At 37.1% G+C, this 26,985-nt stretch overlaps 1 protein-coding gene across 17 annotated transcripts; it reads right to left on the minus strand.

Annotated features, from left to right (window-relative positions):
• Positions 1-1,256: 1,256 nt before the first annotated feature.
• Positions 1,257-26,102, minus strand: Nhe2 (Na[+]/H[+] hydrogen exchanger 2). Of its 17 annotated transcripts, none has more exons than XM_017239424.3 (21): positions 25,652-26,102; positions 19,808-20,326; positions 18,255-18,492; positions 16,604-16,867; positions 14,975-15,174; positions 14,780-14,900; positions 14,586-14,724; positions 14,308-14,525; positions 13,952-14,244; positions 13,768-13,893; positions 13,287-13,474; positions 12,672-12,810; positions 12,157-12,171; positions 11,078-11,134; positions 10,879-10,965; positions 10,735-10,816; positions 9,886-10,008; positions 7,117-7,329; positions 6,204-6,567; positions 5,311-5,577; positions 1,257-3,628 (listed from the first exon to the last, which is right to left on the minus strand). In XM_017239424.3, exons 2-21 carry the CDS (start codon positions 20,216-20,218, stop codon positions 3,142-3,144), a joined length of 4,032 nt encoding a protein of 1,343 aa, XP_017094913.3. In that variant the 5' UTR covers positions 20,219-20,326; positions 25,652-26,102; the 3' UTR covers positions 1,257-3,141. The 17 variants fall into 17 exon arrangements, 16 of the variants coding, with proteins under 16 accessions (XP_017094913.3, XP_070133882.1, XP_070133881.1 ...); XM_070277781.1 differs by having other exon boundaries at positions 13,317-13,474; positions 25,652-26,101; XM_070277780.1 differs by having other exon boundaries at positions 9,886-9,978; positions 25,652-26,101.
• Between the last annotated feature and the right edge of the window lie 883 nt (positions 26,103-26,985).

Consider the following 26,985-nt stretch of genomic DNA (forward strand, 5'->3'; position numbering starts at 1 on the left):
AAAGTGAAAAAATAATTTGTGTCCAGATTTTGATGCAGATTAATGGAGAATCGATCCACAAATCGATTAAGGTATTCCGTTTAAGGATCGGATAGAAATTGGCCAAGATATGGCTTTCGCGGTGGGTGATATTGGGCTCCTATGCATTTTCAGCATTTTTGAAGGGGACCCATCAGAAAAATTGACAAAAAAGTGAAAAAATAATTTGTGTCCAGATTTTGATGCAGATTAATGGAGAATCAATCCTCAAATCGATGAAGGTATTCCGTTTAAGGATCGGATAGAAATTGGCCAAGATATGGCTTTCGCGGTGGGTGATATTGGGCTCCCATGCATTTTCAGCATTTTTGAAGGGGACCCATCAGAAAAATTGACAAAAAAGTGAAAAAATAATTTGTGTCCAGATTTTGATGCAGATTAATGGAGAATCGATCCACAAATCGATTAAGGTATTCCGTTTAAGGATCGGATAGAAATTGGCCAAGATATGGCTTTCGCGGTGGGTGATATTGGGCTCCTATGCATTTTCAGCATTTTTGAAGGGGACCCATCAGAAAAATTGACAAAAAAGTGAAAAAATAATTTGTGTCCAGATTTTGATGCAGATTAATGGAGAATCGATCCTCAAATCGATGAAGGTATTCCGTTTAAGGATCGGATAGAAATTAGCCAAGATATGGCTTTCGCGGTGGGTGATATTGGGCTCCCATGCATTTTCAGCATTTTTGAAGGGGACCCATCAGAAAAATTGACAAAAAAGCGAAAAAATAATTTGTGTCCAGATTTTGATGCAGATTAATGGAGAATCGATCCACAAATCGATTAAGGTATTCCGTTTAAGGATCGGATAGAAATTGGCCAAGATATGGCTTTTGCGGTGGGTGATATTGGGCTCCCATGCATTTTCAGCATTTTTGAAGGGGACCCATCAGAAAAATTTACAAAAAAGTGAAAAAATAATTTGTGTCCAGATTTTGATGCAGATTAATGGAGAATCGATCCACAAATCGATAAAGGTATTCCGTTTAAGGATCGGATAGAAATTGGCCAAGATATGGCTTTCGCGGTGGGTGATATTGGGCTCCCATGCATTTTCAGCATTTTTGAAGGGTGATGGAAATTTGATGGATATTTTGATGGAAATTAATGGAGAATCGTTGATTGGCAGATGCCCAAGAAACGCGTCTTCTCCTGGCGCGGTTGATAGTCTTCGGACCAGACCCATTCGCTTCCCAAAAAATTAGTCTTTGTTTAAATTTGATTTGATTTTCTGTCATTAGATTTATTTTTAGTAAAATTTCTTCTTACACAATATTTAAAATCAGTTTAACAATTTACAATTCTTTCTTTCGATTTTCGCATCGTGTTGCTTGAATTTGGAAATTTTATTTTTTTTCTTGTTTATTTTGCGCTATCAGTATTTATTTATTTAATCGTATTTGAAATATGCACAACTTAAGGCCTACGGTATGAAAATTGCAAACACCTTAGTCATCAATTGAATTCCAATTTTATTTTTCCTAAGCAAGTAATTTATGAGCCAGTGTCCAATATATAAACCAAGGTTATATAGAAAACAACCTGCTCACAATGTAACACAGCTCTGATTTTGGTTTTTTTTTATTAATTTATGTTTTTTTTTTTGTTTTTATGAAAAAAAAATTATTTATTGAAATGACAATTTTCAAGACATCGTGTATCTTGTAGCTGTTTATTGTCTTTTCGATACAAATAATAAGAATGCATTTTTATTTGATCTGGTGTGCATATTCAGAAGGCAATTTCTTGGATAGAACATAATACTTAAATAGTAGGTAGATGGTCAAATAAAAAGTTGGTACACTAAGCCAGTTGCTCATGAGTTAGAAAAAATATATATTTATATAGTTTACATTGATCGTAGTAGGTAGGTATGTGTTATATTCCACGACTCGCCCATTGGTGGTCCTGCGAATAATTTTAGGTAGGTAGGTTCCAGAGTAAATTTAACTTCTGGATATTGGCTATAGTGTTTCGGTATCCTTCTAATTCATTCTCAGATCTAGATCAGCATAGTGTATTTAGTTACCTAGGGTGTAATTTACACGTTTCTTTGAGCATATTATTATTTTAGCTTCATACTCGATCCGGGTTAGCTCATTCCTGGTGGTCATACACACAAAAAAGTTCACAAAACTCTCGTTCTAGTTATTACCATTATCGTTCATAAATTTTTATAAAAATAATTTATAAATTACATAACTCTTTCCATTTACCTTTCGTCTATTAGTTACTTGATTTGTGTATACTATATATTTTATTTTAGTTTAGGTCAGCGAAAGCCTTTCTCAGAAATGCCAAATGAAATTGCTTCTGAAATCGTTCAGTTACAGTTTGGAAAAAATTTTCTGTTTAAAGGTTTTTAGCTTTGACTCTGTGGCTATGAGGAAACTAAGGACCTAACTCTTAACTAAGGCTACAATTTAACTAAACTCTGATTTTTTTTGCTACTTTATCGAACTAAGTACTGCGCTTAAGTACCTATTGCAACACACTGCAGTAATGTGATCTCAAATTAGTACATATTGCCTAAACTAAAAACAACAAAAGTTAGTTAGTTAAAGGCTTAATCTGAACTTTGGCTATGCGCTGTTAATTTTTAAACAATTTTCTTTCTTCTATTTTGGAACACATCATCTGTAATCACTAATTGGTTTTAAATATATGTTTGTATATATAATATAAGTATATGGTACATAAGGATAACAATTGCTCGGGACCCTAGCACTCTAAACACAAACTGGAAGTTAAAAAGCGACCTAAACGATCAAGAAGAAATCATTTAGTTCATAATTCATAATTGGTTTCTTTTTTTTATATACAATTTTCTCTTTTTTGTCAACTATATTTTATCTACACTTTTGTCCGAATTGGTTTTCCATTTTTTAATAATTATAAAGCTTTTTGTTTTAAACCGTTTCGGGGAAAAACTATTTAGCAGCTCCTGGCCAACTTTTGGCTTACAAACTAGTCATACAAATGGGGTTAGTAGAACATCTCGTACTGGAACAGCCTCCGGCGCAATCGCTTCGGTTGGCGAGATGGTACTGGGAGGGAATCGTCCTCCAGATCCTCCTCCACATCGCCATCCGTGCTCGAAACTCAAATGATGCTCTCGTCGTTGTTGCGGGTCAGTCGGATGCTCGTCGTGGTGGTGGTGGCATCCGATCCGGAACCAGGACTGGATCCGGGTCTCCTTACGCCCGGAGCTGCTGGCGTGGTAAAGGTGGTGACCACAATGTTCTCGTCATCGTACAGATCGAAATCCTCGTCCTCGTCGTCATCATCCTCGTCGGAGTCCGTTTCGGAGTCCTCGTAGTCGAGGAGGGCTTTGGTCACCTGATTCTTCCGCCCGCCCAGGCTACCAACTGCCCCGCCCACGGCACCGGCGTTCATGCGTCGTATCTGGGCGCGGGGCGTGTTGGAGGGGCGTGGCAGGAGCGGTTCCCGCCCGCTCCGCATCATTCTCTCGCTGTTGGCCCCGCTGGCGGCGGACAGAGGTGCTCCGTCCCAGTCATCCGAATCCGCCGGCTCGCAGAGGGACTTGGAGTGGCCATGCTGGTACGACGACTCCTCGGGTATAGTGTCACTGTGGTGGTAGTGGTGGTGTTTGTGTTTGGTGTGTGTGTGTGTGCGGTGGTGTTTTGGAGGTCGAAGGTGGAAGATGACGTGAGAAAAAGGCGTAGAAAGTTAATGTCAAAGTTGTGATAAATTTTGGTCTAATGGATTATTGGGTTTCGGTTTTAGGTAAATGTTAGCATGACTCTAAGATTAATTTAAGTAATTTTAAGAAGGTATTTCTATAAAAAAAAAAAAAACTTAGTTCTAATAAAAAGTAATAGTAGTCGGATAAGCACATTTATTTCGAGAACTACAAAAAGCAAATTATAATGAACCGGATAAAGATATAAAGATACAGGATAAGCGTATAAGAAGGACGTGTTTAAGGCACAGTATAACACTTCTAATATACATTTAAAATACGTATTAACTACCATAACTACAATACAATTTCTTTAAGATTAACGAGTCTGTCCGCTGTAGTTTCAAGAATTATTCAAGATTCGGGATTAGCACAGGATGTGGTTAGGTTTAGGGTTAGTAGTTATATAACTGTTATACGTACAGCACTTTTAAGAGATACTTTATCTGATATACTTACACATAGTTTGTGTGTTTAAAGCCGTTTTAGGAAACACTTTTCGTTTAGATATACTAGTTTGTGCTTAGCGGAAGTTACTTAAGCACAGGTGCTTAACTGTATAACAGTTTTGGTGTCTGTGTGTGCATTTGTGCATGAGTGTGCAATTATGGGTGTATTTGTGCATTTAGCGGATAGTTTTAGCTTAGTGGTTTCTGGCCCTGGGCTCGTTACGCTTTTTGCTAATCAGACTCAATTGAGATGCCGCTAAAAATATAATTTTCATAGAATCGTTTACCAATTTGTATCATTAATCAGTTATTAGTTGTTACTTGTTAAAGTTATCCTTTTGGAATTTATTTTTAATATTTTGTTTGGAAGATCATCACAGAAACAAAGAAACACAGCACAGCAGACATCGTAGTTTGTTAGGAAATTGCATTGTATTTGTTAGTTGTGGATTAATATTTTAGTAGGGTTATAGTGGAAGCTACGAAAAGTGTGGAAATATAGGCACAAATAACACTAATAATGTAGAAGTGCAAACATAAAGATCAATGTTGAAAAAATTGAAGTAAAACTAAATAAAAAAAATGTTTTCTAACGTTCTGATATCAAAGTTTGGATATAATACTGCTCATAAAACTTTTAAACCATTTAAATGCGTGCTAAAAAAAAAATAAATTATATAAGAACAGCCCAGCTTAATTATAATTCAGTTAGTGATTCGACTGGCCAATTAATATTTGAATTTCTAGAATATTTACAGTGAAGATTCTAAGTTGGTAGATACAAGTGTAAAGCTTGAATCGAATTGTATTCAGAGGAATCGATTTAAGGAAAAGAACAACCAATTCCAAGATGAAGAGAGATCGTTTGCAAAGTTGAACCTACAAGTACTGACTGTAACTCTACAATAATGATATGTTCTGGATCTGATCTGTGACTGCATTGTACAGTAAATACATGTCCTATATATAATATATAGTATAGGGTGGTGGTGGTTCGTGTTGTTAGTATCTAGAGTAAATATATGTAATTGTTTTACAAAGTTTTCGAAATTCGTTAATGGCCGGTTTGGGTTTCTCAATAGACATTTTGATATCGGTTCGGTTTGATTTCATTATTACTTTGGATAGTATGTGTCGCTATCCTCCGATCTCGGGGAGGCTGGCGTCGAGTAAGTCACACTGCCTGATGTTGTATCTGTTGAATTGTTGGTGTGGTTCTTGGTGGTAGATGGACTTGTTGATGTTTTCGTTGTTCTTGTTGAAGTAGTAGTAGTAGTAGGAGGAGGTGGAGGAGTAGGACTTGTGATCTTGGCTGACTCTAGTAAATTAGTTGCTCCTGGACTAAATTGCAAAATTCTACTGGGCCTGCGTCCAGTTGCAATGAGTCTGTAAAATACACACATCACAAGGTAAAGCCACAGACGGGACTCAAGTACAAAACACCCACAGAGACAAACAAATTATTTTTGTTTTTAGTGAGTGTGCGCAAAAAATTGGCAAAACTAAGTTTAAGCAAAATTTATTTTGCAAAATTGCGAAGGGAGGTGCTACAAAAGTAAGGCTTCAGGTGATTTTTAGCAACATTTCAAAGGCTACTGGAAGGGGGAAGTTTTTCAGGAGCTAAGTTCTTAAACTTTTCTAATTTTTGAGACAAAAATCCAATGGTATTTCAGATGGTTTTGGGCAAGGACTGCGTAGGCAACAAAAAGTATGTTTATTGCAACATAATTTCTTAATATAATTATTTATAAAATTTATAAGCAAAAAGCAAAATTGTATTTTTTTCTCTAAGTTTTAAAAGCTAGCTACAAAATAAAGTAAATATTTTAAGCGAAAACCCCAATGATAAATCGTATTAGTAAGCTTTATTATGAGATTCAAATGGGTCTTGTTAATAAATAAAAAATGCAAAAACCCATTTAAATAATAAATGCAATAAAAAAAAAAACAAAAAACAATATCAATGAACACAGACAATAATACAACTGACAAAAATTTACATTGAAACTTACCCACTGAGCTCCAGCATGGAGCCTCTGCGCACATTCCGTCGATGACTAGCCGTAACCGGAAATGGACCGGAATGGCCATCCGGACCGAGTTGATGGGCTCCGGCGCCCAGCGAACCGGAGGATATCGACTGCGAACGCTTGTCCAGACGGGGATTGTGCATCGATGTCGATGGACCCGGTAGACCACCCACCGCCGGCGGTTGGATGGCTTGGGAGGAAGGCACAACCATGGGATCCGCGCTGCTGGCGGCGGCATCCACGGTACCCGTGCTGCCGATTCCGATGCTGCCGGCCTTGGAGCTGGAACTCTCACGCCGGAAGAGACCTATGACGGACTTGGGCTGTTTAGGCTTGTTTATACCACCTGATTGTTTATTATTTTGTATTTTTCACAGTTTTTTTTTTTACAGGGCGGTGGTGATGGGGTGGTGTGGTTCGTGTTTGGTGTGGTTTTTGGGTGGTACGTGGGCGTGGGCAACAGTTACCGAAGAAGAAAAACAATGCGGGAAAAAGAGAGAAAGAAAAAAAGGAAGAGTTAAGGAAAATCACAACAAAATCAACAACAAATCAGTGTAAACACACAGAAAACTGAGGTGCAATTTTGACCATCGAATCGCGGTTCTGTCACTGGTGCTCTTAATAGAAACAATTAAACTATATATACACTTTTACAATATAATTGTCAGATTGTTATATTTTACATAAGAGTCCTCACAGGACATTCCAGTTAAGACATCCGAAATTGCCAATTTTTTAAATAGTAATCAACTCATAGTAATATTCAATGTAAGAAGTATAATTCACAGGAGTGAGCCCTTTCATAACCCTTTGAAAACTGTTGTGTGTTTTGTGAGGAAGCTCTTTCCTCGACCTTCTATAGACTTTCCCAACCCTTTCCAAGCTTATACATTACCTAGGAATGTTGCACTGGGAGAGTTGTAGGCCAAGTATTCCTTGTTCGAGGCCCAGGCAGGAAACTCGTTCTGCTGCACTGCATCCGTACATTCATCGCCTTGGCGTTTCCACGGCAGCTGGGATTCCGTAGCTGTGGGAGTGGCCACTCGCCTTTCTCCATCAGATTCGCGAGAAAGGTTGCGATCCTCTTCGGGTATCGGATGCTCAGCCACTAAATTGCAAAAATAAAATTATGAAAATATTAAAATTAAAGAACCTATTTTTTTTATTAAGAAATCATTCTATTGGCTTGGCTTTTTGCATGCAGCACACAGTTTAAAACTGCTATTTTCGCATTTAGCTGTTGATTGCCATGTGGGGGCCAAATCGGGGATATGGTCAACAGATTTGAAACATAAGCGCAGTTCTTGGTAGAGGAACACAGTCAAACGATAGAAGACAAACAAAGTGCGCCCAACTAAGGGGGAAATCAGGAAAAGTATAAAGAAAATAAAGAAGAAAAACCTAACATTTTCCTAAGAGTTTGAATGGGATATGTATTTTTAAGAAAGCTTTGAATCTTTAAATATAGACATGAAAATTAGTTTATCAGTTTTTCTATCAATGCTTAGTTTTTTATAACCAGATAAAATTTTTTTAAAAAAATAGTTTGAATATTTAATATCGCCAGAAAAGGCAAAGAGCCATATAGTAGCCGAATAGTACAATATATATTTTTAAGATCTAAAAAAGCAAAATCACTTTATTATTCGACCTCAAAACTCTTCTTTAAAAAGACTTACAGACCTATTGGATTTCTTATTTATATCCTTTAACTTTTAAAACTTTTTAAGGGACTGAAAACTTAAAAGAAAATAATTTTATAAAAATTTTGTCATGCACAAAAATGCCATGCTTTGCTTGGATGTTTCATCATATTTGTTGGTTGTTTTTTTAATCATTTTCAATTAATTGTTTTGACGTGACTTTTCAAATTGGTTTTAGGTAAGTTAATGTGAGCTAAATGCAAGTAATTTCGGGCGTTGGCATTACTAACTTTCAACTGCATACGTGGACTAGAATTATCTACGGATCAACGTTAAAAATTGCCTTCTACAAGTGATTTTACTTCAACGACGCACGAACACAATGTAATATGATAACTAATTATAAGATGGGTAGCTACATCTATTGCAACACTTAGCATGTCTAATATTTTTTATTGTTTAGGGTTTTTTTTAACGGAGTTAACAAAATAATAGTAGTATTTATAAATTCAACTTAAAAATACTGATCAAATCGCGAAAGTGCTGAGCACAAAATACGATTAATAGAATTAAGCTCAAGGCGCTCTGTAAACGATTTAATGACTGTCATTAATTTAGTTCAAAGCACACGCAATTGATGGGGATGGTTAGGTGTAGATATGATTAAGGTTATTCACAAAGATTATAGTTTTTTTCTGATACAATCTTCTAATACAATTTAGTCATATGAATATGGTTTATTGCTTTTTCTTGATGTTTAAATTCTAAATAACTTTAGATATCCTTGTATCTGTAATCCTAAGATTCCTATCTTTCATTTTGACAATAAAAATGATATATAAAGAATTATGAATTGAGGCCTTTTATGAATGATGAGTGCATGAGATATACTGAGAGCTAATTAGCATTCAATATCGATTGCTTTTAGATGTCTGGGCTGCTATTCTATATTATTGACTGTGAGTGGTATGATGGTGATCTGGATGGTTGGATATCTCTTTACCAATGCTCTGGTATGAACGGTCCCGCCGCCAAGGCAATATCAACTCGGCCGCCGTAGGCCCAACGGGCGGATCCGGGGAGTCTAACTCTGGCTCCGGACTATCGTCCACCTTGGGCGCATAGTGCTGGACAACGATGCGGGCCTTGGAGGCATCAAAACCGGGAAGGTTTTGGATGTGGGCTATCAGGGAATTGTTATTGGCGCGATCCGAGTCAGCTAATTGTAATTTTTTTTATATATATATTTTATATGTGTATTTTCATATTTATTTTGTAATTATAGTTTTTTTTTTTGGGCCCAGAAACATTTTATAGGTTTTGTGTTTTTTTTTTTTTGGTTGTGATAGTTTTTTTTTTTGTGGAAATAATTGGGAAGGCATAAAACAAGAAAAAAATATATAGAAAGTTCGTTGTTATAGCGTTTATTGAAATCTCCTTAAGAGGTAGGATAAAAATAAAGAGAAAATAACATAAAAGTAATAGAGTGGTTAGGAAACCGAAAAGGACTAGCAAGAAAGCTTTCTCCAAATGAAAAGTAAAATAAAATATAGTTTTAAGACATTGGCATTATTTATAAATATGTATAGTTACCTACTAAAAAAACCTTGTTCAGTCATTCAACTGGGCTACTTAACTAATCGACTTATGTACAGAGTTACTTGTAAAACCTTTTGAAGATACCTTTCATTATCGGCAACAAAAAAAAATAGAGTTTAATTAAGTGATGGCATTTTTGTGGCATTTTGAAACAAAACAAACAAGTCGAACAAGATTTTGGTGGGTGGAGGGTGGTGGCAGCAACCAGGATATGCAAAATATCAGATATCGCCATATGACTGCTGATTTCAAAACTGGCCCACAGGACCAACGAGAGAAAGGAAGAAAAGTGTCGATATGTGGAGAAGTGACCGGATAACCATCTAAGGGTTGCCCTCTTAGCTCAAATGTTAGTAACCAAATAATAAGTTTTGTTAACAAATACACAGATAGTCGATGGGCAGAGAGTAAAGAACACTTACGTGATGATTTGGCGGTGAAGGTCAGGCCGTCATCCCAATCGTCGCTGGGGCCAACAACATTGATCTCGTTGGGGTTCTGTTGGCACTCCTCGGCTGTTTCGTTAAGCACATTGTTAATATAGTCTTTAAATGGTTTATTAATGAAGTTTTTTGTTAACAAATGATGTGGCACAGGCACGGGGCATGGAGCAGAGTGAGTGTTTGGATTAGTGCACAAGTTTTGAATCATTTTTTGGCCAAATTGTTAAGGATTTGTGTGAGTTTTTGTGAGTGGCATCAGTTTGGGGGAAGAGCGATGCGGGAAAGAAAGAGAAGGATTTTTTAGAAAACAAATTAGTTACCAATTGGGTAAAAATACTATTTAAAATATTTGCAGGTGATTCAGAAAAGAGTTTAAAACTCCTTCTTCAAGCACATAAATTTTGAAAATAAAATAAAATTTGTATTTTAGTAGGGTGCTTTTTTTATGGAAACTGAAGATCAAAAGGTTTTGTATGTGGGGTTAGTTTGACGCATGGGACTAGTTTTTTTAACTTAAAATATACTACACGCTTCACTACAAACTAAGAATTTAAAAAATAAACATTTTTATAATGTTTCAAACATTTCAAACGAACTCGTTCACTTTCTGATCTTTGTACAAAAGGAAAAACTTAAAAACATTAAATTATATGAGAGAAAACTCTACAATTTTTCTTCTCGTCTGAAACAAAAAGCTGATTGATTAAAATTTTTGCTGATTTTAGCGTCATTTACCTATTTCTAATCTACGATATTTTTTAAGTGAATTGTGAGTATGTCTTTTTCTGTAAGATTTTTTTCTTGAATGGTTTGAACTCGAATTCGTACCATTGGTGAGCTGCTTGGTGGTGCCGTTCTGTTGAAAATCATGGAAAGAGACATGATTTTGTTTGACATTCTCCTTGGGCTCCTAAAGAGATTATTTAGATAGAATTAGAATTACAAAATAAATTATTATTGACAAAAAATTACCTTATTGCTGGCACCACGTTTGCTGCGCTTGTGATGTTTCCGATCATTAAACATTCGCCGGAAATTCATTTGCATCTTATAATTGACCTGAAAGAGAGATATATTTTTAGTTTTTATGGCTCTCTCTTTTTAAGATTAAAAAAATCAAGTTGGTGACTTTTTTTGGTTTTCTAGAGATTTGCCTCTGGAATGTACTCACCTGGGTGGACAAATCTCTGTCATCTACTGCGTGTCGGCTATAACTAAGACGACGGTGCTGTAAAACATTGATGAAGGCAAATTAAATTTTAAAATCATAAGGAACCAGCACAGTGATGTAAGTAGATAAATGTAGCTTAGAAGATACTTTAATTGCATTAAAGGACTGTTACAAATAAGTAGTAGATTATATTATATATAAAAAGTAGGATTAATTTGCTGTTAACTAGCAAAAACATGAACGGATTAAGTGTCAACGGCTTTCCATAAACATTTGTACATCTTATAGATAGAGATATAGATTAGCATTAATATAGTGCTGATCCTGAGTAAAAATTCTATCCCCTTTCTGAATATCATATCGACAAGTATGGGAACACAACAGATATTGTCAAATAAACAATTGTTTTCGTGTTCTATTTGTTAAAAGTATTAGACAAAAAATCAAAGTGCTTCATTCAAATTAAAAGTGTAATGTCTAAATAAAAATATATGTCTAAATATATGTATTTTTTTTTAATTTGTGTCATTTGTAAGTGTAAACATTTATGGTTACGATACACATTTACATTATGCAAAGTCATAAAATAAGATTTAAGATGCTTTGTTTAATATATTTAAAAGTTAATTCTACATTTTATAAAACAGCCCTGCCCAGATTTAAAAAAATATTTATAAATGTTTTATAAAGTTCTTTAAAGGTAATTTTTTAGATTTTGAGAATATTATAACTGCAAGGCAACAGGAAGTTGGTACATTTATTGATTAATATTTCTTGCATTTACTTTCGAAAGAGTTAAACATTATATTTAAGCTTTAGTTTTTAATAAAAGTTCATTCGCAATAAATAATAATTTTAGTTTAGCATTGAGATTAGGTTTGTTTGGAAATTATTGAAACACCAATTAGAGAAACATTTAGGAAATGTAACTAAAAGATTTTGCAGTCAAAGAGTACAGACACAACGTGTAACATTTAACAAAGTTTCCATTAGTTAATTCGAAAGGAGTTTATCAAAATTAACCAAGAAACAGATGAGAATAAATTAAACAGAAAACGAGTATACCAATTTATTCGTACCATTTGTATTGAAGCCTTTTTAACGCGATTATTGTTTTTATAAATTGAATTTTTGTTTATTTTTGAATGGTTAAATACACAAAAATTTGAAGCGATTTTTTTTTTGTTTGATTTAATAAGACACGTTGTCGCGAAGTCGATGTTGAGTTTTGAAACAACGGGAAAGAAATTAAATAAACGATTAATCACAAATATAGCTATATGGAAATTATCATCTATTAGGTATGTATAGTCAGCGGATATGCCATCATAAAAATATATAGAAGCTGATAGAGTGTGAGAAACGTAAATGCCCAAATTACAAAAAACGGAACAGAATGTGAAGATAGTACAGTAGAACTCGGCATAAAGACTCTTGAGTGACTTTAGAGCAAAGAAGTGGTGATATTTAAAGAAATTGTCAAAAGTTTTGGGCTGTGAAATAGTCTTGAGGGGTACGCTATAGAATATCCAACCATAAGTTGATTATTACAAAGAAAGTGAATTGTAAAAATAAATATATCTAATTTACATACCCTTCTATAAGGCTTCAGTTCTTCGGCCAAGAGATGGTGGATCTTGGCATCAGTCAGATCCTTTTTGGATGGATTATAATCAAGCTCAGCCATATCCAGATTGCGGGAACAGGTATTGTCAAGATTTGTCAGGCTGGGACTAAAGATTAAAAGAATATTAGTATCAGTTTTGTTTATTTTTAATTAAAGATTAACTCTATATAAAAGTTAAAATCAAAGAAGTGGTTAAACGAATTTTAGATATAGAAGATAAAGCAAAGATCTATATACCAGAGTTGTCACAATAATCATTAACAGGGCTATTGTAGATTTAATTTAAAAATATGTATGTATTTTTCACAAAGTGATAATAATTTACCAAATATTTAAAAACAACCTCGAGATTTTTGTGACACCACTGTCTTGGTTCGTTTAGTTATTGGCCAATTGGGTTATTTAACTAAAGATTGTGCAGTTCATGCTACATTTCCGGTTAAGAAACTACATCAAAATTTGGAATACAGTCGTACTCGTACTCATGCAATATACGATATTATTTTAAAATTTTTTTTTGGGTGAGTACACAGGCAAGATACATCGTTAATCGTGATTCGGATCAATCCAAAATTCGTTTACCAGGTGGTGTATATGGTTGGCGGTGCCCACCTGCCGCCAATATAGTTATTGGTATAATTCCGGAACAGGGCGCTCATCGACTCGGTGCCCGTCATCTGGCCAATGGTGGAGGGATTTCGTCTCATCACCTCCATGGCATCGCGCATTGTCAGTTTGGAATAGGTCTCGATGATCTTCGGCTCAGCGCCCTAATTACGGATTAAATGCAATGAAAAGTAAAATATATTTTTGATTTAAGTTAACAATGGCTTTGGGTTTCATCGGAAAGATTTTTGGAGGACTTCCGTTTGCTTGAAAAATTGTGAAAATGCATTCGGTGCTTTTGGTTCAATTCTCGTTCATAGTTTTGCATGGGTATGTGGTCCAATAAGTGAAGTTCGTTCACTTCCTGAGTGGCAGGCGAGGTTTGTTGTTAAGTGAATATATAGTATTTCTCCCCCCTTTCTAACCCCCTTAATTTAAGCTGTATTACGAAATATACCTTTAGATCTCTGATCAGCAGAGGGCGAATGAAGCGATTGTCGAAACGCTTGAATTTATCACGCACATTGTAGTTGCCTGTCTTGCCCACAATATCCTCAATGCCAGCCATCAAGTGATCCATGAACTAAATAAATTTATAAATTTAATAAATGCAGTTGTAAGAAATGAAATGTATAACTCACTCTTTCATGAATACGCTCGTTCATGGTTGGCTTGCGTTTATTGGCTCGCTTCACATTCAGGATCTTCACCAGCGGCTTGATGGTGATGCCTTGCAGGAAGACAGTAAAGTAGATCACAGCTATTGTGGTGGTAACAAACATGTTCTTCTGCTTGACCACATTCTCATCCACCAACAGGACCAAGGCAAAGGCAACAGCACCACGCAATCCACCATAGGACATCACAAACTGATCCACTCGCGATAATTTATGCAAGCGGAACCGATTGGCAAGGGCCGATAGCAGAATTACTCCTAAAAATTACAAGAAAAATATATTTAAAATGTATTTTACTAATATCATTTGATAAAGGTTACCTATCACACGAAACACTGAACAGAAGGCGATGGTCAGCACCACAAACCACGTATTCCATACGTGCATATTGTTCACCGTGGCCACGCCTAGGAACATAAAGATAATGGTCTCCGCCGAGCTGGACAGCATTTTCAAGGCATATTTAACAGTCGTGTGGGACTTTTGGGATATATTCGATTCCACATAGTTTTTCATTGTGATGCCACAGAATGTGATGCTATTGGAGGAGGCTTTATAAGTGAGAAATCCTAAATTTTCGTTTAAAATAAAAACTTACGCTAAGATACCGCTCATGTGGAAGATTTCCGCATTGAGGTAGGCCAGATAGGCCATCACGAAAATGAAAATGGGTTCTATGACTCGAACATGATCCGTAAAACGTGTGACTAGGCCAGTAAGGAAACCCCAGATGATGCCTGAAAAATAGTTTAAATTATATTCGTTTCAATAAGAATACAATTGTTAACCCACCTATGGCAGTGCCTCCTAGGGCAACCACAAAGAAGGACCCCACTCCACTGGCTATGTCCTGGGCAATTATCTTGTCTAAGCCAATCTCGTTGTAGGACTCCATCATGTGGTACATGACAACCTGTAGTGAAAGATGAGCCGAGTTAATTTGTGGACTTAATTTCGCCAATATCCGTGACCCAACCCTTAACTTACCGTAACGGCATCGTTTAGCAAGGACTCGCCAAAAACAACAATGTACAGGATCTCGTTGACATGTATCTCCTCGAACACGGCCAGCACAGCCACCGGATCTACGGCGGATATGAGGGAGGCGAACAAAAAGACGTCCATCAGTCCCGGAGTCTCACTTTCCCCGTAAATGCCAAAGAGGCCACAGGCGTAGAGGGAACCACCTTATTTTTTGAGAGAAAAATGGAAAAATAAGAAAGAAAATCCGTGGATGCAGCTGGCTGGTAAATCGTTAGTCGAGTGCATGTAATTTATTTTCCAACCCATCAATTTCCCGGAGTACTTGCAAGACTTAATTAGATACAAGCTACATGGCCATTCAATTGCAGGCATTCTATGGCATTGACATTGCAGTTGTTTTATTTTTGTTTATTGTTTTTCAAAAAAGTATCTTCAAGTCACTTAAGTCAATTGATAAGCGTGCTCTTCCAAGAATAATTGAATTTGTTACGACGCAAATCGAGTGTTTGCAAAAATACATGTTTTCTCTTCAGTAACTAAGGGGTTTGTCAGGCAGGGACAGGAAATCGGGAATACTTGGGATAATTACATAAAGAATTCATAAGTGAAAATTAAATAAAAATCTTGTCTCTGAAAATAAACCAAAATTCTATCTAAGTAATTCCAAGCCCTGTCTTACATAAAATATGACTAGAGGAAAAGGAATTTTCGCTTTTTTTTTAATGAATCGCCAGAGATAAGTTAACAGCTTTGTCCGCTAGTCGTGATATGTAATACAATTTGTTCAGCATAAGTAATTGCCAAGTTCTTAATGGCTAAGAGGGGGAGGGGGAGACTGTGGCAACTCGAGCGTGTATCCCCTTCGCGGTCATTCATCTAACTGGCGTTTGTCGGCCACCCCCCTTTTCGCCGCCTCTTTATCCGACTTTTATCCCCTTTTGTTTGCCATTGGAGCACATCATCAACATCAGCGGCAGCAGAGTCCACATCAATCGCATGCTTTGTTACATTTTGTGTAAATCCCATCTAATCGGTCATCTAGTTGGGGCGGCCAGACCACGCCTCTTCGCGTGCCCCTAAAATTATATAGATTTGTGGCTTTGTTTTGGGATGATTCAGCTTCTGTTTACTCATCTACATCAGGTGTCTAATTGCCAACACTTATTGCCACCTTTTGTTACCTGGGCTGTCTGTTGACAAAGTCTATTTGTCGAGTTAGAGCCACTACAAAATATAATACATATTTGACAAGCTACTTGGCTTTTAAAGAAGCTGTCGAACACGTTTCAATATTTACTTGTGAAGTGGGACTAGTTCTTAACCTTTTTAATCAAGGAAACTGTAATGTAATTGACCCATTCCTTTGATAGAGAAAAAAATATTGACCCCCGACCATAGGAAACTCCAAAGGACAATTTCCAATGACCATTTTGTTTGTTTCTTTGTATTGGACGGACATGGATGGATGGGATTACATAAAATGTGAATGGCCCAGGGCCAACTAACCCCGAACTCGGCCACCTTTGTTTATTAAGCCATCAACTAAACGACAAGTCTAAACGAACAGGACAGCACATTTCGCCCAAAGGCTAGGCAGGAATGGAAAATCCATCTCGGATTTCCTCAACTTACCGATGGTGGCAATATTGAAGATGGTTCCGACCACCGCCATCAGCAGAATGGTGCCCAGGTTGTCGAAGAACAATCGATTGGGCATAAAGTAACCGGCGTCCAGGATAATCGGCGGCAGCATATAGAAGAAGAAGGTGTTGGGGGTCAGCGGGGATACGGCGACATCGGTGCAGAAATATAAAACCACACCAATCACCACACCCACGACAATCAGCAGGCACGACTCCGGAAATATTAGATGCAACTTGGGCGTCATATGGAATCCTGAAATAAACAGTTTACATATTTAGATAGAAGTGGCATGTTTTTAAAGAATTATTACAAGATAAACAGCAAATTCTGAAACGCAATTGATGATACATAGTATGTGAGAATGTCTAGTGGTGGGTGGGTGGTCTGGTGTTTCGAAATATTTTCATTAATTACCAAACGCCAAGTTTTCTCTACGCGAACAGCGCCATAAAAGCGAAAATATTTCCATTTGCTGGAAATGATGGCAAATTTGCATGCAATTTCCAAAGGGGGCTACTAACCGGTAGGTTCTGGTACCCTTTTGCCCTTTATCCTATCACTACCCTGGTTGTTTGTGCTACTTTTTCCCCTTTGCTACCAATATCTAGCCTTTTTTTTGGGTTCAAGGACGCACAACCCCAAGGATAATTATGCTTCGTAAACAAAGGCAAAATATTCAACAAATATTTAGGTCTTCATTTGCATTTTTTCTATATGGAATTTAATAAGCCCTTAAGGGGTTCAGGTATCAGGAATTCAATTAAAATATGACTATGATATGACCATTTTATTAGATAATTTTATGTCCTTCCTAGCCTACTCTTTATGAGCTAAGTGACTCTTATCAGTTAGTAAACACTCTAGTCTACTTTTCAGTTTTACGAGCTCGGTCTCGACCTTTTGAATTTTGCAATTATTTAAGCTATTTTTAGGCCCTCTGACTGCCTTGGCCAGTTATTCAATTGCAGGCCCATTTTCGTGTGGCCGCCCACTTGAAAACTGAAATTGAAATGAAAACAGAGGTGGCCCTCCAAATATTCTGGATGTCCTTGATGGGCCGAAATGGATTTTCTCTCGCCTTCAGCCAAGGTTACGGGCAGGGCCGGTGATACCCCAGAGTCTGGCAGTTGTAAATTTCCGACACTGAAGACCCCAAACTAAGCCCCAACCGAAAATATAAAAAAAAAGTCAACATAAATCCATGGGAAAATCGAGAATCAAAGTAAATGATTCATGCACTAGGACTGCCAGCTCAATTGTTGCTCAGGGGCAGGGTCAAGGCCCATGTCCTGCGGCTTGTTGCTCACATTTTGGCGTGGGATTATGCAATGTCCTTCAGCCAGGACTCACACCCACACTAAGGCACACACGTCGCCGACTTGACGTAAATCTGCACGATGGCGTCGCAGTCGTAGGAATTACATAAACCATATTGATTTTGCCTGGCAACAGCAGACACCCACTGCCAGGATACGAAAAGGATGGAAGAAAAACCAGAACCCCTGAAAGGAACCTCAATTCCATATCCCACAGTTTGATTGTCTGCTGATTAAGCAAAAGCTTACTATAATTTGAATAAATCCCCTAATTAGGCTGCAATTCAACTAAAGTTTCTGCGTACTTTGGGCTTGAAACTTACCAATTTTGGCTATACTAGCCGACAGGATCCAGATTCCTATGATGAACGGCGTCTTCACACGAACAAAATCCACGCTGGAGAGCGGATACCTCTCCATTTTGTGGCCACCCTCCTCCTCCTCCGGATTCGGATCATTGGACTTGAGCGGTTCGGCACGTGGCAGTCTGTGAGATGGGGGCTCGGATGGCGTGGGCTGTGCATCATCCTTGGCAACGGCTGTCGGCGGTGGCTGGGCCAGCTGTATGGGCAGGAAGGAAGAGCAATATAATTCAGGGCATTAGCGGTTTATAATTGGCAAACATCACGGCAAAGAATTGATAAATGCGCCGAGCCAGTACATTTCCAATACCCGCCAATGCAAATATCAAATATTGACAGAAGCGTATAAACTGAGGAAAACACAAACCAGACCTGGTCTGGTGGGCTGGGCTATCAGGGTTAAGTTCCTCATTTGGAAACACGCCATCCCAAATTACAATCATTTTAATGACGCATTCTAACACGAAGAAACACAAAATGTTTGGATTTTTATATCTATGTGGATTTTTTTTGTGTTATATGTCTGTAAATGGGTCCAATGTCTATACATAAATTGTGGCTCCAGTCACAATTGAAAAGTTGATCTAGGTCAGTGAGTTAGCAGAGTGGTGACTAGGCGGCTAAAATGTTTCGTACATGTCGGCATGAATGAATGAATAAATATTAAATTGCGTATTGGGGTTAATCAGTATCAGACGTAGGCCAGGGAAAGTTGTTTGCCGGTCGAGAAGTCCGGTTTATTAAATTGAAAAGTGACGTCAAAGCTTTTCTAATTAATAGGGGCTTCCCTTCACTCAGTGCCGGGTCTATTTTTGGTTTCCTCGACAAACCCAAGATGTAAGAATAAATCAATCAAGATTGGCTATTAATGTGGAACTTTTTGTCACGGTTTCTAAGCCACTCATTTCATCAAAAAGTTGTCAATTCTGATACCGCATTTTACCGTCAATAAATTATGGAAAAAAACATGTGAACGTCATATAACAAAAGTCCATAAAAATTGTATTTTCCAAAAAGATGTTTTAGTGATATTTTTATATTTTTTGACAAGACTATAAATTAAAAAAAAAAAATCACATGCTAAGACCCAGAAATAGTTTTTTATTGTAAAGCGATAAGTTATCTCTAAATTGTCAAATGTCAATGTTGTTACTAAAGATAGTGGACAATACTTTACGATTTTATTCATAATATTTACATTTTAGAATTCAATTCAAGACCTATGCATGTACATAGAAGCGTGTGATATTGTTTGGTTTTTTTCCCAGCTCTATTGACACTTTTAAGAACTTCCCAAATAAATATGTCGATATTAAAAACATTTTTCTCAGGGCCTAGCAATTAAGAGGGTTGTATGGAATTGAAAAAGTCTGCTCTAGCCATGTTCACCTGTACTGTACTCTAACTCAATTGCAATCACCTAAAGAGCTTTGCGTTGCACACCGGATGTTCGCGTAATGCCCGACTTAATGGCAGTTAAATGGGATTTCGGACTTTGAGGAAGAGGTACTCACATTTAGCTGGGTGACCGCACCCGCATCCACAATACTGTCCTGGCCAGGAGTCACACCGGTGGCACTCATGTTCGGTCTCCCCTGGGAAAGGCCAAGGAGGAGGCACAGAGCCAGGAGCAGGATGGCTCGTTTACCGAAAATCCCACTCGGGCTGGCATTGCAGGTTGCTTTCGTTATTCTGGCTTTAGTTTCTGGTTCTATTTTTGTTTTGCTTTCATCACTCGGTGGTTTTTCTGCCTCGTTTGGATCCGGCATTGCAGGATTAACTATCGTCAAGGCAGGACTTGCTTTCGTGGGGAGGTCCTTGCTGCCGAAAGAGTGACTCTTCCAGCAGGCTCGCCTGGCCAGATTCATTTGCTGTTCCAGTGCCGGCGTGGCACTGTCGTAGTCCTGTTCCGTGAGGTTGCTCATTGCTGTGGCATACTAGGTCCTCCTTTGATCCTTTTTCTCAGGCAGATTCCTTCTCCTGTCTGTCTGTTATTCTTTTTTGTTTTTTTTGGGTTAGTATCTGTTTGGTATCTGCAAGGAAAGAGTTAACAAATATTGGTTATTGGTCTTGACTTAATTTTTGTTATCACTCCCTTACTCGACCGACCTGCCGCAATAACCAATTGAAACTGGTTAAATCCCACCAATTTCACTAACCATGAAGCCTTCTGTGGTCTTAAAATCGTAAAAGTCCAGCCATTCACAAAAAATCACACTTTAATATTTGTTCTTTTAATAGCAAGCGGTTTTTGATTGTGATACCTTATGGACTTGTCGGCTCCTCCACTCTCTTTTTGGCCAATTGCAAATAAAAATGTGCTAAAATCGAACCAACTGGCTGAGGCACGTGATTTTCGACCAGATCCAGATTTGTATACCAGGGAATTATTGTATTCCAGATCATTCACTTTATGGAAAAATTGTATTTTATTTATGGTTATCCAGTTTATTAGCCAAACTTATATAACTACACTAATCTTTCTGTATAAATAAACCTCATAAATGACTTCCATTACAGCCTCAAACTTAACTCAAAGTAATTTGAATAAAATTCGAAAATATCCCGTTTATTTCCTATGTTAATTCATCATGTATTCGCAGACTTACTCAAGCCATTGTTAGCCCAGTTGGTTAAACCATTTGTTTAAGAATTTAATATAAAATTATCTGGCAGTCGGAGGGACAATATTTGCTTTTCGAACTGGATAGATCCAGTGCACTTAGCGCCATGCGAAATTAGCAAGTTGATACCAATCGTAAATATGGCAATAAACCAGAGTAAACACACTCAACTTGGCGAACAGAAACCGCCAGGCACCCTGAGGCCCATGGAACATCTCCAACGTCAGTTGGCTTTCAACGCCCGAGATAAGAACCGTGATTCTGTTCACGGGTATTTGCGAAATTATATTAGCCCAAGTAGCTCCGGTAGTCGTAAAGCTTATCTACCGCCCGGGTGTTTAAATACTGGCCAGATAATGTCCCTCTCCCAATTAAACAATTGGGCTGTGCAAATGCCGCAATTGCCGCATTCGAGGCCTGATAATTGGCGGAGGGCAATGCACGACTCGGTGTCTCTGTAATTGTTTTCATCCAGTCACAGCCAATTGAGTTTGATGATACTTTTTGATATTTTTTTGCAAGTGTTGTCCCCCTATCTGATTATATAAAACTGATACTTGAGAGTGCCCCATGCTCTGCCTTGATCTTGGCACTAGACTTGAAGCTTCCTAGCCAACTTTGTGGGAATCGGTGATTAGATTACCACTTGCCAAGTTTCAAGTTTGGTGATTTAATTACAGGAGCACAATGTTTGGCCAAGTAATCCCACTAATCGCCAATAAGTGGCTCAAATCATAGCGTTATCCGAGTTTCCCGCACAATCTGGATGAATCGAATTCAAGTGGGAGAAGTGCAAAATCGTTAACTTTAATTGATGGCCCAGGAAGATGGCCCTTGTTACAGTGGTAACACGTCTATGTTCTGGACAGGATGCATTGCTTCTTTCAACAAAGTTGATGTCACCGAGAGAATAGTAAAGTTTTGCGGGAAAAACTTTATCTTGACTGAAACTTCCTTGAAGGAAAACAATGTAAACACCTCTAAACAATATTCTAGTTTCATAGTTCAGAGTTTCAAAGCTTTACACCCACTGTTGGAAACCCCATTTCAAATATTCTTCCAACTCTGTGACCCAACAGTCGTTGTCAGAAGTCCTTGAACATGAACGAATCGGCCCACGTTTTAATTGATTTCTTCGCACTTCGTCGGCCACCAAACACCCCCGAAATGTGTTAATATTTAATTTGAGTTTATTTTATGCTCCACTGTGGACCCAAATGGGTATAGACGTGAATCGGATTGATGCCCTCCACCACTAGCCATAAGCTTCTGTTTACTTTGGCCTGTGGAGGCGACTAATTCCCTATATAAATGTAAATATTTGAGGCGGAGATTTCAAGAGTTCAAGTTTAGCCAGCGGAAATTATTTATATATCAAAGGTCAACCCGACACTATATTATATGGGCAAAAATAACCAATTGGGAATACATATATGTTTATGGCAATGATGTATAATTTGGCCGGCCACCAAGAAAATGTTTGTCTGTGCACGCCAATATAAAGAAATGTTTTTTTTTGCGCCAAAAAATATTGAAAAATGGCAATTAATAAATATATATTTGGGGACTGTACCTGGAATGATTTTTATTTGCGGGGACTGTACTTCAGTTAACCCAAAACTATTCTAAAATTATTTGTCAACTTTGTTAGAAATCGGCGAGTTTAAAGCCCTCTTCAAAGGTAAATCAATAAAATGCGCATCGGAGGAAAATTCAAAACACAATTCACTTGGTGGGCTAGAATATTTATAGGGAAATCAATCTCAATTGGCTTATGAAAAATGCAGCAGTATTTGGAACTAAAATCTGAAAAAAACACAAACCGGCAGAAAGCCACTCGAACCAGTTCAAAGCGATTAGCCAGGGAATATGTGGACTGTGGATAACTTGGCCAAAAACTGAACAAATGCATCTAGCAGCCCACACAATTTAAGCCTTGAAATATCGTCAAAACAATACTACCTCACAGAGTCCCAGTTGGCCATATGTACTACATACTACTACAAAGTGTATGGAAATTCCGGCGATGCCAACTTGAATAATGACTGTTTACGAGGCGAATAGTCTATTGTCTGGCTGGGCATTGGATGGGCTTCCTGGAGTCGTAAAAATCTTTTTACAACCCGAGGCATGTTCCGGCAAAAATTTTTTTCAATTGGTTTTCCATTCGTTTCGATTTTATTTGAAAATTATCTATGAATACTAAAACGAATGCCAGCAGATGCTTAACAAGCCACAGATAATATTTTTTAAAAGTATATTTTAAAGTAAAGTATGCAGTTCAACATCCAACTAAATAATATTTATTTTTTTGCACGACTTGTGCTTTATGTGGCGTAAAAAATTAATATTTAATAGAAAAGTATTCGAACAGCATTGCTTCAAGGTGATTACACATGGGAGATGACTTTAATATTATGCCATAAATTACTTTTGTTCGAACCTAAACCTAAAACCCTTAAATTTAATTTCTTCCTTAATCTAATTCAAGTTGACAGGTTTAATTACAAAAGTCAATTTTGTTTATCCTCAGGAACATTACACACGGAATTCGGAAATCCCCAATACCTTCAGCCATCTCAGTCAGTCTTCATATTCTGGGGAGTATTCTGTCATGTTCAGACCTTTTTGGCCGCCCAGCCAAAATAATAAATGTTCAACCCAGCCAAAAAAAAATATACACAGAGAGTTGAAAAAGTAAATTTGCATACATGCAAATATATGAAAAGCATAAAATAAACGAGTAAAAGCCACCAAAAACCAAAAGAACAAGAACTCGAGGCAAAAAATAATTTTGCGGTTGCGACAAATTTCTGACTGAATCTCGGACGTGGTTTACTCACTGCCTGGCTGACTGACTGACTGACAAGAGGGTTCATGAGTGTGTGAGCCATTGAATCCCCAAAAGGAACTTGTCCCACAAATGGCATTGAAATTGTCAGTCGAGGGGGTTTGCTCTTTTTATACAGAAAATGGCCTGACGAATACAAAAACAAGAATGTATACGTTAATATTGATATGGGGGGAACAGCAAGGCGCCACTGAGATTGATGATAACCAAGGGGTATCCAACAGGAAATATTGATTGCGAAGAATACTGAAAGTTCTATAGATTTCATATTATGATGAAATCATAGAAAAACTACCATTTATAAATTGTTGAAACTTTAAAGTAATGAATCATTGTTGTTAAATAGTCTGACTTTAATCTTATAACCAACAATCTTAACTTCGGGAACCCCATTTAAAGCAAGTCTTAGTAGGTCTTAAAATTGTTTGACAATTAATTTAAGCTCACTGCTTAAGTGACCTTTGTTTTTATCAACCATAAAAATATATTCCTAGTGTGATATTACTTTTGATAAAATATTTTAAACATTGGGTCAGTTCCAAACTGGACGTAATTAAGAGCTTTAAAATCGATTAAGGATGTGTAGTGTTTAGTTTTTTAAATGAATTCTTTGGAAAGAGCCTTCCTCGTCAATCCTTGAGATATTTTTCTGCTGATTACAAATATGAATAATTATCGATATTATTACATCGATTTTGGTCAAGGTCTAACGGTGTCGAACCATCACAAATCATTATTTTTTTGCCCTACAAGAACATGTCAAACATTATCAGATGGAAATAACGAATGTCCATTGGACATGTGACTTATTGGTTTTATTTGTAAATTATATGCACTGAAAAAAACCTGTATCTTTTATCACAGTGCTTCTGAATAGCACAATATAACATATGTTTTTGTAAACCCATTATGGTATCTTTCTGTATTCTCATATCTAAATTTATTGGCTGATAATTGATAATGAAATCAACTTGATTGACGATTTAATTCCAATAACAAATTTTTCCTAGCATGCCTATAGATAAGTTTTTATACAAATGTATGTACATATGTGCTTGCATGTTTATTTATATAAGCGGTACCAATCATATATATCCACACACGTACATACTATTAATATTTGTTTATGCATGTTTGTTTGACTATGAACCGAGTCTAGACTCTAGACGGAAACGTGTTTTGTGACTAATCAAGTGAAGGTTTATAGTTTTCTTTAAAAAAAAAATTTTAAAAATTTTGAAATTTTTAAAACTGTTAACTGTTGATAACTAGTGTTATCGATAACAATTGTTGCATAAAAAATGTGGAGATACAACTTCCTCTATCTATCTTGAAAATTCGTTAATTATGAGCAAAATACACATTGTTGCAAAATTGTATCTGTGAAATACGTTACGAGATGAAAAGATGCTGGCAAATTTGGATGAGTCAGCAGGTTTCCGGAACTCAGGAATCCATACATATACATATGTTGCTATGCTGCCCTACGTTATCAGCTATGTATGTATATATTTCTAAATATATAGACCATATAGCACAGCAACAATTACATGTGTACACTTGTGTGTATATGTTTTTTTTCGATTTTTGTATTTTGGAATGCGAAACGGGAACAACTAGAGAATAAGTAGAGCATAGCGAATCGAGAAGACGAAAACACAGTAAAAGGCAGTACAAGACCAAAATAAACTCAAGTGCACTTTTGGTAACAGAACAAAGTCAGCTAATATAGAAGCTGTTGTGGAGACGTAAAAAAATATTTAAAATTCAGGCTAAAAATACCCGCAAAATACATAAAATCCGTTCACTCAAAAAAAAAAATTTCCATTTTGTTTCAAAAAGGTATAAGTATCTTAACGAATGTATATTGTATCTTAACGCACGTTTTACTTGTTGTTTCTTTCTTCCTTTCCACAACAAATCAGCCGGCAGCTGTTCCTCTTTGTCACGATTTTTAGCACTCTCTTTTTGCGCCCACTCTCTCCTTTCACTCTCCTGGCTTCCGATTTTGTTTTGATCCGCACAGCAAACGTGTGTAATAAATAAATGATTTCTTAATTCATTCGCTACCAATGGCACAACGTACATTAATATTTATTTGCGAATAAAAACGGCGCACTTAATTTTGCTTCACACACATTTGAAAATATTCGATATCACAAAGTACTGTAGAAACACGGCTTGCTTTCACTTCGATACATTTTCGAAAATTGTTTTTTCAAAAAATCATTTCCTCGTTTCGGCGGGCCAAAGGTGGAAAATGAAAAATCAAATTTTCCGCAACCGAGGCAAAAATAAAATGCTGTTTGTTCTACAGCTGCGAATTGAATGGGAGATTCCGAGGAAAATACATTTCAAAAGAGCGGAGAACTGAGAAATCGATGCGATAAAGGCCCGATAGCAGCGGTTCCAGCTGTTAGCGGCACTTAACAGAGCGTGGGTCTGTTAACCGGCTGATGGCGAGACACCCACACAGTTATAACAGCTGCCTAATAAAAGATGGCAACCTGGGAAATGGCAGGAATTTACCGTTAAAAAAAGTAGGTGGTAAAAATGGTGTATCTTAGAGGTTTTTGGAAGTTTTTAAAGAATATTTTTAAAAATTTAATTAATTTTAAAATTTTTGGAAAGATTTTTAAAAATTTGAATTAGTTTCTAAGCTTTAACTAAGACGATTTTATTCCGCATTTAATTGACTCTGAAATACATAGAAAAATATCAATTACGGTGCATGTTTAAACTCAAACGAACATCGTTGGCAATTTCCTTGCATTTTTCCTTGCTTTTGTATCATTAATTGAAATGAATAATTGAGGCAGCCGGGCCATAAAAGCAACCGCAATAGCCCTCACAAACGAGCTTCCTGCAATGGAAATTGATTTTATTTCGTGGCATAACAAGGCTTTGCGACTGGGTCCTCTGGCAAGGATAACAACACGTTTGTAGTTCCTTGATAATTGCAAAGGGCACAGAGCAAGTGCAAACATTTCAATATCAGCTCTGTGGCTCGTGGCATTTCCATAATATCGATCGGTAGTTGGCAGCCGCCTGGTTCTGTCTGTGTGGGTGGCTGGCAAACAGCTCTTTTATCCATCACACCACAAAGATAATATAATAGTGTATACATTATCCTTGTACTTGAACGGCTGCAGCTAAGTGCACGTAATTGAATCCTAAGGACAGTTCGCTGGGGGTTCTTTTCTGCGAAACTGCGTCG

This window comes from Drosophila bipectinata, chromosome 2L, assembly GCF_030179905.1.
Source record: "Drosophila bipectinata strain 14024-0381.07 chromosome 2L, DbipHiC1v2, whole genome shotgun sequence".
Lineage (NCBI taxonomy): Eukaryota > Metazoa > Arthropoda > Insecta > Diptera > Drosophilidae > Drosophila > Drosophila bipectinata.